At 37.8% G+C, this 15036-nt stretch overlaps 1 protein-coding gene across 1 annotated transcript in view; it reads right to left on the bottom strand.

Annotated features, from left to right (window-relative positions):
• The window catches only part of Fancl (FA complementation group L), a 66955-nt gene that overhangs the window by 27239 nt on the left and 24680 nt on the right, over positions 1-15036 (bottom strand). Inside the window, exons 6-7 of the mRNA XM_032916447.1 lie at positions 11729-11825; positions 6529-6597 (exon numbers count right to left, since the gene is read on the bottom strand). Coding sequence (XP_032772338.1) covers positions 6529-6597; positions 11729-11825 — 166 coding nt within the window. The remainder of the gene's footprint in view (positions 1-6528; positions 6598-11728; positions 11826-15036) is intronic.

Below are 15036 nucleotides of genomic sequence, written 5' to 3'. Positions count from 1 at the left end.
CCATTTCTCTTTATGGGAAAACCTACAATTCTTAAACCTTGAGATCCTTAATGCAAATGTAACCCAATGTATACGCTATTACTAGATAGGTGTGTGATACACACCAACACCTCTTTCTCTGCGCTCACTAAGAGCTCAGAGCTCAGTAAGAGCTCACTATGCACAAACTTCTTACAGTTGCGCTATACTTTACAACTCGATTTTGTTCATAATCTCGATTTTTGTCATATGCAATCTATGACCCAAATGGTATGCTCAGACAGGATTTGATCCAACCTTTTTGACTGTGTTTAAATTATGAAGGCTACTATGAAGATCAATACTAGAGTCCAATAATAACAAGAGCAGGAATATCACTTCAGATGTGGTAGGAAGGCATTTGGTAAACAGCTTATTGCATTCCAGAAGTCTCTGTGATCTCCATGAACAGAAGACTTTTATTATTGCAAGAAGTATTCCACATGCATAGACCCAAATTTTCCTACTAAATTGAAATGAACTTTGATAAGTTTGGAAATCAATAGTAATTAAAATTCTCTTTTCCCTAAAATTAAACTACTTGAAAATCAAAGGTATCCATCCATTTATCCTCTTAAGTCATCTTCTCTCTTTATACCTATCTATAAACAGATAGACATATCTCTTGAGGATACTGTTAAATGAGGTAAGATAAACATTAACTATGGGAAAAACAAAAACTAAGGTGGCAAAGGAAAAATAACTACACCCAACAACTCATTGCTTATCTCTGCATAGTACAGATATTCATGATATAAACACTGAATAATTGATATCAAACTTATTATACAATTATTTGGTGAAGATCAAGATATTAGATTTGTTTGGGGGGACAGTCAGGCAGTTAAAACAGACAAAAACAAAGAACAAGTAAACAAAACCCACCTAACTCTCTCTCCACAGTATAAAATTATAGATGGTGCCTAAATGAACAAATATATTGAACATGTAATATCATGAATTACAGTACTGTCACAGTTTGAATCCCAGATGTTCCTTCAAAGGTCTATGCATTAAAGGCTTTAATGATGTTCCCAGAATGGTGGTACAAAGCAGCTAGACATTCTAGACAGTGGAGCTGATAAGAGGTCTCGGGCCACTGATGCCACTATGTCAGCAGGGGCAGGATCGTTCTTCTCTTTCCCTAAACCATACATTCCCACTAGAGTGAGACGCCTCCATACCGGCCACCTAAAGTAATGGATCCTTCTGGAGCACAGACTCTTACTTCCAAAACTTAAGTCAAAACAAACCTCTATCTTCTTTAATTGACCATCTCAGGCATTCATTTTGGTGACAGGAAAACCAGTAACATAAATATGAGAAGTACCTACTAATAGTTCAAAGTGGTTGACACTAGAGAGAGAAACAGGGGGAAAGAAGGGTAGACATGGCTTCTTTATCTTAACCAGAAAGAAAATATATGAAACTGTGTACCTTGTATCTTAATTCAAACTAGATTCAAGTTTTTAAGTTCTATTTTGATAGAAAATTAAAGTAATGGTTTATCCATACTATGATAAGATGCAATGACAGAGACTTTATTTACAAACAAATCTTTACATACTAAGAGGAAAATTTTTAAAAAAAGATGCAGAACACATGGATCAAGAAGAAAAGCCACGGCTGTCAGCACCAAAGGAAACAAATAGGCATCGGGTGACTGCTGTGACTGTCTTCACTTCACAGACATATGCCCACCCGATTATGAAGGAAACTCCCATGATCCTCAGGATCATCTAAATAAATGCACATTTTTATTACTGATATTTTGGAAACAGTAAGGAATAGTTCCACACTGTCCATAAAGATGTACAAGGGGACTATAATCTTCTAATTTTGCTTCTTTGCATTCCCTTTTTTCCATTTAAGGCCTGGTTTTTAAAATAGATGCTATTGAAAAAAACAAACAAACAAAGAAAGGCAGCTCCCAGGCAACTGAGTCCAACAGAGCCCATGACTCCCTCACTGGACTTTTCTATCACATCACAGAATTTAAAAAAATGACTTTTTTATTTGCAATACCACCAATGACAAAACATAATACTGCTACAAAAGCAAAAGTATGTATAACTTATGAATTTAGGAGTAAAGGAATATGTAGTTTTGTGAGTTTTCTGACCAAACTGACAGAGGGATAATAAATAAAGCCTAATGGTATAGACCGCCAGAGGTTTCCAGAGCAGAGCTGAGCTGAGCTCTGTGAGCCTCAAGGAAGCTGAGTTTCTTAACAAAGTCTATTTTCCTGAATATCTGTGAAGACGGAAAGTTTGAGTAAGTATGAACTAAAGTGAAAGGCAGGCAGGAGACCTATCTGAAACTACACAGTTTAAGGGACAAGTACAGCAGCTCACCACTGACTGACAAGCCATGTTCGGAAAGCCAAGGCAGAAAGTTTGTCTTAAGTTTCAGGACTGTTGGAGCTACACAATGAATTCCAAAGCTATACAGTGTGGCCTAGCTTAAAAAAAAAGAAAATCAACAACCACGGTGAAGCTTAAAGGGCAGTGGGTCTGCAGCTTTGAGGAAAGACCTCATTCCCTGCTGGGCAACAGGACTCTTTAATTATACTCCTCAGTCATCAGAAGAGTGCCTGTCAGAGGCTGTGTCCCCAGTCTCACTCTTCGTCCCCCATGGCACTGCCCCAGGAGGATCAAGTTCTCCATGGTGGGAAATATACAGGACACTGCTTTTCGCATCTGATCAAATATTCCAACTGCCTCTGGCAAGGACATTCCCCGAGACCTGCAGTTCAGGACACAGTCTCAGGTAGAAAACAGTCTGTGACCTGGGCAAAATGAAAGTCAGTTTGTCCTAAATGTCTGACCTTAGCTCCTGTCAATCTACCAGGAGATGATATTGCCATGTGTGGCCTATGTGTAGAATCTTAAAGATAAATACCCCGTGGCTCACATGATATGAGGAGGAGGTCTCGCACCCCATCCTGAAATCTGCACGCAAGACTTCCTGAGTAAGGAGGGTAAGTGTGAGGACCCAGCCCCGGTCTGAGAACCATGTCTGCATCTCCCTGGCACAGGCCACGGCAGCACACGCAGCCCTTGCCCTTGTTGCCGATTTCTTACCACAGGAAATGTCTCCTCTGCGCCAGAGTACACTGGCTGCTGCTGATCACGCTGTGAGACACCTGCACTGGTACGAGGCTTGTCACGCCGCACAAAGCCCTGCCATCTTCGGCCTGACACTGTGCACGTTATAATTACTCATCCAAATGAGCACGTCAGAGCAGCAGCGGCAGACCTCTCATCAGAGCAAAGGAAAAATACATCAAAACATTATCAACTCAGCAGGAAGACGGGGACCATAAGGAAAATCACCCGTTCCTAATATGGATGCCACAAAGCCATGCCTGTTATGTTACAAAAAGAAAGGAAAATAAAGATCTTCCAAGTTCAAAGTCCATGAGCACTGAAGCCAGAGGAGAAATATACAGAGGCAGACAAAGACTTTGTAAATCAGTTATGTGGAATCTACAAACTGTTTTAAATGCAGCTTTACTACTAGACTACAGTAGAGCATTCGTGTGGCTTACACATCACAACTGTTTACAAACTATAAAGAAAGGAACAAAGGAGGAAGGAGGGAGGGAGGGAGGAAAGAGGGAGGGAGGGAGGAAAGGGAGGGAAAGATAGGGAAAAACCTAGTTCTGTAGGAGCACAACTGCCCCTAATGAAATGTTGCCTCATCTTTTTTTTTTTTTTAATGTTGCCTCATCTTATATCTGACTCTGCAGATATAAGTTGGCACTGCCAATGCTCTAATGTTGAAAAGAGTTCATATTTCTATCACCAAAAGCTTTATGACATAGGTAAAAGGAAATAATTTTTAAACTTTCTAATTTTAATTCCATGTATTGCATTAAAAAAACAGAAACTACCTCAAACTTATACAAATATGGCCAAGCTGCATGCACATATGTAATGTAGACAAGAGTAATTTTAGATTGTTGTATAATATTTGAATATGAACAAAAGACAAAGATTTTCTTTGACAAGCCAAGTTTGAGAAAATATGTAACAGTTAAACTGGGGTGATAAAAAGACGTTCATATCCCATGTAACCAGGAAAGCATTGGTATCAAAGCAATATGAAGAGTGCATATCGTGTTAAAAATACTTCACACAGGCAAAGATCGTGAGCGCAGCAAAGACGATCAATTGTTGGCATACTATTATCAAGGTAAAATATGGGGATGTAATAATTACTGTGTGTGCCTGGATGCAAGTGCAGAAGCAATTTGGGAAGGCGAGCTGGCAGTATTCAGTGACCTCAGAGGCATCTTCCACACAACAGTTATAGGAATCCTTATACAGAAATCCTCAGACATACACTGGGAACTATACACGTGTCTGCTGCAGACTGACACTAAGAAGCTGTGGATAACTTTACCAGTAGGGCAGTGAATGAATTAACTGCTTGATGAACATAAAAATCTATAGCATTCTCAGAGCAAATTGACATACATAGACAAGTATGGAAAAAAATCAACTACATAATGCTGACGTAAAATCCCTTCCATTGGAAATACGTCATAGCATATACATGCACAGCACACTTGGGGCTTAAGGGAAAGAGACTCCTGGTTAGAAACCTAAAGACACCAAAAAGAAAAGAGGCCCAGGAAAGGGAACCCTGCTTCTATTCTAACAGGAAGGGAGGAGGATCTCAAGCGAATGTGACAAATAGTATTTGCCAAGTGTGAGTCAGGAGGAGTCTTACTTTGCTACAACTTTGATACATCCCAGTTACTACTAGTTAATCCTGTTTGCATGGATAATCACGAAAGCAATTCCTGAGAGCTGTATTTAAAGTTCTAACGGACATTATTACATTATTACATTAAGCCCATGCTCACAGGGCCAAGGCTCACGGTAAACAGGAACACCACATCTAGTCACAAAATCATTGTGATGTCACACATAGGCTTCATGGCCTTTGTGGAAACTGTCACAGTATTCACATAAAAGGGAAACTAAGAAACTCATCACTAGGATAAATATTAAAAAGGAAACAGTAACACAATCCAGACTCTATTTTCTCGGGATCCCAAGGAAGCTGCTTCATTGAGTGATGAGGCTTCCAGAGTCAAAAAGACATTTTAAAAGAAAAACCTACAGTTTATAAGCGAAGAAATAGCTGGTTTCATCTTTCCAGACAGGGTTTCTCTGTGTAGCCCTGGCTGTCCTGGAATTTGCTCTGCAGATGAGGCAGGCCTGGAACTCACAGAAATGCACCTGCCTCTGCTTCCCTAAATGTTACAATTAAAGGCCTCTGCCACCATTGCTTAGCCACCAGTATTTTTATAAATTGATAGAATTTATAAAATTTTGATAAATTGATAAGCTTCAGCTGGCACTAAAAGAAAATTACGGACACTTTCGTTTATTTGCTATGTCTTATTAATTTCCAATGGAGGAGTTTTTTTTTTTTTTAAAGAAGAAAATGAGGAAAATAAATATGACTTAAAATGTCAGGTTAATTATGTGAACCCTCACAAACCTAAATACTCTTAAGCATTTTAAAACTAATTTATGACCAGAGGAGATGGTTCATTGGGCAAAGCGCTTGCCACTCAAAGCTGAAAACCTGCATTCAAGTCCACATAAAGACAGAAGGAAGAACCTCACAGAACTGTACTTTGATCCCCACATGTGCTCTACAGCACACCAGTGCCTGCACACAACAACACATCAATAATAACAAACACCTTGAAAATGTGTAACTACTCATACATCATTTTAAATATGAGCACATATAGATACATATATTTTTTAAAAAATTCAGAACAAAAACATGTATGGCTTGAACTTCAAGAAGCCCTGTGAAGCACAACTATGAATTTGTTTCCTTGTTCCGATCTATAAACAGCCATGTCTTCTCCTGGGTACTGTCAACTACCAACACTGACCCAGTGCAAAGGAGGGCAGAGTCGTGGGGAGAGCTGTCTTTGATGTGAAACACTTTCTTCCTCTGACTTTTAAGTATATTTCACTACTAATATCACCTTCTACATATAGAACATCAGTTTCTAGCACGACACTGACCTCTATCAACATACTAGGAGACTGAGTAGCCTAAATAGAGCAAGCCTGGACACAAAGGACAGAGGACAAACAGTGGGGTTTATGTTGCATTCATCTCTTAGAGAAGTTACATATTAGGTTATCATTTTTAGCAATATTCACAACCACACACACATTCTATTTATAGCCACTGCTTTCTAAGGAATGTTGTAAGATTTAAATAAACGATGTAAAGAAGTAGAGCTTCTTCATTCTTGCCTAAGTAATGTTGATAATATATGTGTGCATGTTTAGGCCTGCATTTAGAGAGAGAAAAGCAGATGTTAATTTTCAGACAAATATCAATTATTAAAAAGGAGGTTTTATATATTACCACTTTAAAACAAACAATTAATTTTAGACCCTAAAACAATCATTTGACTAAAAAGAATGTACTTTGTAATTATTTAAAATAAACTTAATTATTTACCTGTGGTGTCCAGGAAACAGAAAATGGAATAGGAAAGTCCACAAGGCAATCTGGTGGCTCTACAGGGTACTGTGACAAGGCATGAAAGTAGGTCATTCCTGTGTCTGTGTGACAAGCTGACACGAGGCACTTCAGGAAAACTAGACACATTAGACAAAGCATTACACCCTCAACATGCATACTAATGAAATATCTAATGAGATTGTATATATACACATACACGTAACACACACACACACACACACACACATATATATATATATACATATACACATACATATACACACACATACATATACACACATACACTGTAACTGCACTACTGGGAGCCAACTGGCAGCCACCCCATGCTTAGGAGGTACAAGGTTCAATGCTGTGCGGGTTCTAAATGGTACGGGGTAGGTAGGCAGCATGGACCTGAGTCGGCACCCATGCTATTGAACGATCTGAGGGACCAAAAGCTGAGCTTCAGTTTTTCTTTAAACAGAGATTAAACCAACTGTTATTTAATTACTCTGGTCATAAATTACATTTAATTAGCATAAGCCACCAACTGAATAAGTGGTGTATGTTAAGATAATCAAGACGCACACACCCATCGCTATACGTAATTATTAATTTAAGTGTGACTTTATATGAAAGTAACTGCATATCAAGAAGAAAAACAAAACACAAACCATAAGACACAACAACAAAGGAAAGAAAAAAGAAATAATGAATGCCTTCTGCTTCACTGAGGAAAAATAAAACAGTTTTAAGCAAAAAAAAAAATTAAGATTGGTAAAACTATTAGAAAATTAATTACTTAGTTATATAAAAAAGAAATGGTAGTCATAAGAACAAATCAGATTTCTAAGTTACTAAAGATACAAAGATTTTTTTAATTTAAATTTCTTATTAGAGAACTATATTTCAAGATCAATTAAAATGCAATTCTAGAATCTTCAAAGTCATTTATAATTAAAATACTCATTACTTGCCATTAAAACTAAATTCCTTGAAAGAAAATGAGTTTTGCAAAGTTCCCTACGACAGGTTGTTTAAGGCCCAGCTCTCACCTTGTCAGTCTCTCATTTTTCATTACTCTTTTGGGTAAAAGTCACAGGAGGGAGGGAAGGAGAAGGAAAAGGAAGAGAAGACATAGCTTTAACATGTTTTTTGAATTATTACATTTTAGGCCTATGCTTTCCAAAGAAATAATGTTTTGCTATCAAGATAAGAGTGACTAAAATGAAACTACATGTTAATGGACAGCAATTAATTTTATCTGCTGATATAAAGCTAGTAACAAAATTAATACATGGCCCTAAAAATTAATAGAAATCCTGAAAAAAATATTATAATCCTTAATTCTGAAGGAAGAAAATGAAAAAAAAAATCAGGTTAAGAAATGAGAATGGCAGAACCTTAAGGTGTTATAAACATCTATTTCCTCTAAACTATCACAGATCTTTAAAAACATGCAGGTGGCTAGATGCTCAGCAGACAAAAGGGCTTGCCTCAAGCCTGACATTGTGAGTTCAATCCAGAGAACCTACATGGTGGAAGGAGAGATCCGATTCCCAACAGTTGTCCTCAGCGTGTGTACCACCACAGTGAGCACACACGCACACACGCACACACGCACACACGTACATGTGTGTACACAAACACACACACACATACAGACACGCACACACACAAGAAAAATGATTAGGTAGGTGCGTGGGTGGGTGGGTAGGTGGGTGGGTGAGTAGGTGTGTGGGTGGGTAGGTGGGTCGACAGATGGACGGATGGATGGATGGATGGGTGGACAGACGGATGGATGGATGGATGGATTATATGTGCCTTCCAAACCTTCCTGCATCAGAAACAGAACATTTGATTCACTCCAGGTTGTTACCCATCACCTAAGAGTCTTCCAGTCTTTGTTCTAACTTAAAGAGTTATCAGTGTGGTAGTGTAAAATAAAGGAAAGCCTACTCTTAAGTAAGACTCAGTACAGTAAATACCACACATACAATGACAAGGCGAGATTCACACCCAACAGTGACAAAAGAAGAAAACTCAATACATGATCACCCTGTGTGTACAAGTGTGGCCACCGGATCATCTATAAGAAGACGACACCTGGGTAATATATTTATAACGGTATAAATGCATATGGGCATTGAATGAATTAAATAAACTGATTTGTAGTGGTTTTACTAAATATTCACTGTAAGTTTAACAAACACAAGCATATACTATACACAATACAATTACATGAAATGCTAATTTGTTCAAATAAACTTCATATAAATGAAGAGAATTAAAAACCAATTCTATATGGACGGGGTTTATTATGAATTATTAAAATATAAGGTTACATCATAGGTGTTTATCTTATGTCCTATTTTTTTAGCTTTTGCAATAGGGTCTCACTCTGTAGAGCAGACAACCTTTCAGCTCAACTCCCTGTATACACTGGTTATCTTGAAATTAGGAGCAATCCTTTTTTCTTCACCTTCTCAAGTGCTGGGATCATTGTGTCAGAATTCATTTTTAAAATGACTCTGGACTGTAATAGCTAAATTAGAGTGTAGGACTAAATACAATCTCCGTAACCCACGTTACAAAGTTTGCATGGCCTTTAAGTTTTCTGGGTGTATGAAGTACCAACTTGCATTAGTTATAAAAACTATTTTGTTATTTTTCTTTGTTTCTTTGTTCTGGGCATGGAATCCATGGCCTTGAGTCAAGCAGCAGTCAACTGTTCCATCCTAAAAACTTTTATTTTGGAAATCTAATTGACAATGTGTTCTCTGTGTATAGGAACGGAGCAGGATGCCACACATGTGCAATCATAGGATCCAGAAGTTGAAACCATGATCACCACAGGCTAAAGGCTAGTCTGGTCTACACAGCAACTTTCCAGGCCAACCAGGACTGTATAGTGAGGTTCTGACTTGGAAAAAAAAATTCTTTTCAAGTGGAAGTTTTATTTTCTCAGTGTAATTGTTCTGTAAAAGCCAGGTGCTAAACTGTCAAGGAGTTATACGGCATGAAGTACACATTTTGTTGTAATACTTCTTAGACTCTGCCGTCTGAGTCCAAGTCGGCTCTAACCGAAGCAGGACCGCTGCCCCGAGTGACCACACAGACTGCAGCAGCACATGCTAGGCCTCCAACACACACCAGGAGCTGTGTTCATCACACAGGATCAATTTATTTATTCGCTTGTTTGTTTGCTTACTTATTTACTTGTTTGTTTGTTTCAGGATCAATTATTTTTAACAAGAGTTGTATGGTGCAAATCAGTACTGTGCTCAGTTTGGTTTAGAGTTGAATTGTGAGAGAATATGTTCGAGAATAAAAATCAAAACAAAAATATACTCCTTTAATGTTGTCAAGTCAAGAAACAAAGGTTTATGTAAATACAAAAAAAACCTCAATTAAAGATTTTTTTGAAAAAAAATAAAAATCATAGCTTGGACTAAGATATTATTTCTATAATCTTAGTGATTAATGTTTCTTAACAGATATGCCTAGGCCCAACTACTCGGTGGGGAAGAAGGGGCTGGCGTGGGGAGACAGAGACCACATATGGAAGACAAACGTGGCCTATCTATAAATCTAAATTAAATCAACAAATCTAATAAGTCCCACCAAAATAAGATTAAGATCCTCATTTCTTTTTCAAATACAATACCCTGTCTTGTCCCCTTTGTCTCTTCTCTGCCAGTGTTTGCCTGTTACATGTATTGTAAAACTAGATATAAAACAGAAACAGGACAATATTTTTAGAGAAATATCTCCTCTGCATTACAAAGCTGTATTTTTAAAATAGTAGAAGAAATAATGGAACATGCTAATATTATTTGCCCTATCACCAATTAATGAAGTAAATGTTTTACTTAGAAAAAAAATCTTTTGCTACATTTTACTGAACAATACTTAAAATTGATAAAAAATAAAATAAACTGAGTCTTCCAAACATACTTTAAGTCAGTGTGGACACAAAGCTCTGTCTGCTTGGTAAGCACAAGGCTTTAACGCTGTGGACAGAAGCACTGAAAATCCCACGCTCTGCCCTACCTACTGGTGAGCCGGCGTTCACCAGTGTGTGGATCCTATGCACAGTCACTCGAATGAAGCACACATTGGTGCTGGCCAAGTGTGATGTTTTACAAGGATCAAAACTGATTTCTTCTATTTTCCTTTCAAAGCATGCTTTTTAAAACTTAAAAAGAAAATGAAACTCTTTGTTTTAATGAAACAAACCTCTAACTCACTTTAAAACCTAATTAGACTCATATCCAACTGAATTGCTGGTTTTATACCTAAATATTCCGTGTGAGCAGGAGAGTGGGAACTGAAGCTGTCTCTTGGAGTCACTGAGACACAACTTCCCTGTGACGCCCACTGCAGCTTTATTTGTTTATTTATTTTCTCTTTTGAAAACCTTAAATGCCAGACACATTCTTAAAAAGGACAAACACAATTGATCTTTTCATCACTAGAATCTTCTGAAATAGAAGTGATTGATGACTCCCAGAAACAATACAAATCTGGATGTCCTGGTGTCCTTTACATCTCAGTGTTTCCTCGGTCCTCACTAGGGGATGATTAATATGTTGAGCTCCCTTATTTATTTCTTAAAATTCTGAATCTAGAACTAAAGAATAAAGATGAAATGAAAATATAAAATAAATGTTTTGTGAGTAGTTATAGATCACCAGCATATAGAAGCTTATAAATCGATCTAACCTTTCTAAATCCTTAAAATATATACACCCTAAATGAATAATGAACTGTGACCATGCATGTACACTGTGTGCATGTGTGTGTGTGTTAGAGGGTAGGGTGAGGAAAGAGATTAAAAACTGAAAAAAAACTCAGCCAAAAGTAGAAGCAAAAGATGCTCCCAGAACTCTACTTAGACTGTGCAAACATCTTTTCTACATGGGCTATTACAAAGGAACATCATAGTATTTGGAGCTGCTGACTCTTAACATTTCTTGATAAGAAGGTCTACAGTTCTATGAAATTTTGAATAAATCAGCGACAAGAAATTATAACTAGGCTTTTGGAAACTGGATGAATCAATTCCTTGAGACTCTCTAAAATTAATTTTTAAAATCACCCATGCCATTTAAAAATACCCAGCACTTCGAAACAGTGAAAATATCCAGAATTCATCTCTTAAAGTATTTTCTGACCACGAGAACAAGGCACGCACCTTCGCCTTCAACTTGACAGTGATTAGGTGCTTTCTACCGGAAGCGTCATCTGCTTTTAACTTGATGGTGGTGAAGGACGTATCCACACATGCGAGTCTGTGAGGAGGAGGAGGAGGGATAAAAAATGATCACACAGAGGTGGGCTCTGAGGTGGGGAGACGGGACCGTTCCTACTACTACATGGAGAAAATTAATCAGGAATTTCTGCATGCCAGCTTTTCCTCCTGCTATAGATTTACTGCAGTTAATACACCAGCCTAGTGCTTAATGCAGCCATAGATCTCGGGATTATTTACAGTGTGTGTCAAGGCTCATGCTGTGGTCAGTGAGCACTATGTTTCGCTTTTCCATCACTGGAACCTTTGGCACACACAGCATGTTTCTGTCAGCCTCTACTTATGTACACATTAAACTTCCTGTCAGGCTCTCTGATCCATTTCTGTACTTTCATACAGTACGGTATTTTTATACTTCTTTTATTTGTTTTTCCTCTCAATGAACTTCTCCTTTGTTATCAGTAATGTTACTGTACAACAATTTGGCTGATATTCGTTCACACACTCAAATTAATCCTATGGAAAGTGCTGTATAAGCACAGGTATGCACTGGTTTCTTAGCAATAAATTTCCCCTTTGCACAAAATATAGCTTCTGACACTTAACCTAGGCGTGTATTCAAGATGACTAATATTTTAAACACATAGCTCAAACTCAATTGTTTTGGCGTTGAATTGCTCTAAATGCATGAATTCTCTACAATATCCTTTGAAATACATCATTCTGTAAAAATACAGTCCCTTGAGTATCATAAGCTACTGCCAAAGTAGCCCAAAGTTATCAGCATGTCTACTAGTCCATAGGCATGTGGATGGTTCTTGACAGTTTTACAGTACCCTTCTCTTGTAAAGATAAAAAGTGGATGGAGAACACTGTGCAACTCATCACCCAGATGGATGAAGAACTCAGGGTTCAGAAGAAACATTAGCCTCCAAACACAGGTGACTTTTTCTTAACATCACTATAATCCATGTGGTTACAGACCAGGAACAAAGGAAACATGGTTCAATTAAAGAAAGCATTGGACAACAAAGCTGTGAATCACTAATGAAAAACAGACAGGAATCTGTGCGCATGTGTTGACAATGGATTAGGGTCTGAGACAAAGCTATGCAGATTACAAGATCTTTCTGGTCAGAAAAAATGTCCAGGGTCTTAGAAAACAAATGAAAGCAAAACTATGGTAGAAATCATGTTTGTTTACATAGCTCGTTAGTTTTTTCCCCACTGATACCTTAAAGACCTATTGACCTTCCCACATCCAAAAACTGTAAACATCTGTCCCCGTCACCTTTATCATGCGTTCAAACATGCATGCACCTGACGGAAAATTTCTTCAGGTCCAAAATGAAAAGAAGCATATGCATGTATTTGTTTTCCCTTTATTTATAAGCAACAGTATTATTTTAAAAATGAGGGGATTTCTAAAGTATGAAACTCCGGTTTCAAAAATACCAAGAATTAGCACTGATTAAACTGAAAGCACTAACTTTTATGAAGACGCAGCTTTAAAAGCACTGACTAAAACAGATGAAAGTGGGTGGGCTCCCACTCAGCAAAAGAAAAACAAATCTGTAAGACAGGGTGTGATTGTAAGTGGCCAAAAATATGGGCATTTCTTCTGAACACAAGAGATTGAAATGGAAGATATATTTTTAAACTAAATTATAAATAATAACACATGCAGAAAACTTACAACTGTTCTGTTATTAACTTCTCAGTGAAATAATCATAGCGTTTAGAATCAAGTAAGACAACAACTTAAAAAGAATGATAACTACTGAAACTCATGTCAACTTACTTAATACCTGAAATTAAAAAAAAGAGAGAGAGAGAGAGAGAGAGAGAGAGAGAGAGAGAGAGAGAGAGAGAGAGAAATGACGAACCTTGAGAAGCACAGAAAGGTCAAGAGTAAAGATTAATAAACGAAATCTATAATTGCTAATGTAAGAGTCAAGAGCTATGCATTAAACTAAGTGTACATGAATGGGATTTAAAACATATTAAACCTAATGTGTTCTGTATCTCTTGAAATACTGCACTTCGATTGTTTAGCTTTTTTCCTTAACCATTTAGATGCAGTGACGTAGTACTAACACCCACGGGCAGCCAGAACACAGGCTGAGAGGATGTAGGTGTGTTCTTCTTCAAACCTCTGACGATGATTCCATTCTGACTGTTCAGCACTAGTTACATAATTCCTAACTACTCAAAACTCCATCCCTGATGACGCTTGTCACTTTATTTCTCTTCATCGCATCAATCCATGCTGTCTCCTGTGTAAACAATAGCCCTGCCTTTTTAATCGAGTCAACCCCTTAGCCAAAATATTCAGTTAGCCTCCATTTCTTGCAATCTCTGACCCAGCAGTCGAAATACTATAGTCTAGCCTTAAATCCTTGTCGTTTCATATGAGCTCTTGGTTAGATTTTTTTTTTTTCTTCTTTTCCTTTGTCAACTTGACACAAGTGTCATCTGGGAAGAGTGAACTTCAATTGAGAAAGGACCTCCACCAGTTAACCCATAGGCAGAATTTATTTGATTAATGACTGATGGGGATGGTATATTCCAGCCCACTGTAGGCCTGATTACATTTATTGACCTGTGCATCCAGACCCCTTTCACAGGGGTCACCTAAGACTATCAAAAATCACAGATAGTGTATTACGATTCATAACAGTAGCAAGATGAACAGTTTTATAGCTGGGGCCACAACATGAGGAACACAGCAAGGCATTAGGAAGGTTGAGAACCACTGTGGGCCTGATCCATACAGGAAATCAGGATGGCGAGCCAGTAAGCAGTGTTCTTCTGTGCTCTCTGCTTCAGTTCCTGCCGTCAATTCCTGAATTCCTGCCCTGACTTCCTACCCAACAGACCAAGAGTTGTAAGCTGAAATAAACCTGTTCTTACCAAGTTACTTTTGGCTATGGTATTTTGTCCCAGCAATGGAAACCAAGCTAGAACTTATAATGTGTTTCCTTTCAGCTTTATTAAGAAGTATTAGCTGTGCTCTAATTATTAGGATCAAATTGTATAAATAAATATGTTTTTCCATTTCTCCCAAAGCTATGATTTTTTTAAATGAATTAGGAATTATAAAAACACCACAATTAACCAGCTTCCAGGATTACAGGCGTAACTACAAAGGCTAACAGCACGTATTGGTGATTCCATAGCACAGATTTAGTGAGAGCCAGCTCTTTACAAAGATAAATGCAAAGGCTGAGCTTCAGAACTGTACTCACTCT

The sequence above is a fragment of the Rattus rattus genome, chromosome 11 (genome assembly GCF_011064425.1).
Source record: "Rattus rattus isolate New Zealand chromosome 11, Rrattus_CSIRO_v1, whole genome shotgun sequence".
In the NCBI taxonomy this organism is placed as follows: Eukaryota; Metazoa; Chordata; class Mammalia; order Rodentia; family Muridae; genus Rattus; species Rattus rattus.
Note: the sequence above shows the minus strand (reverse complement) of the source record. Positions and strands in the feature narration are given on the sequence as shown.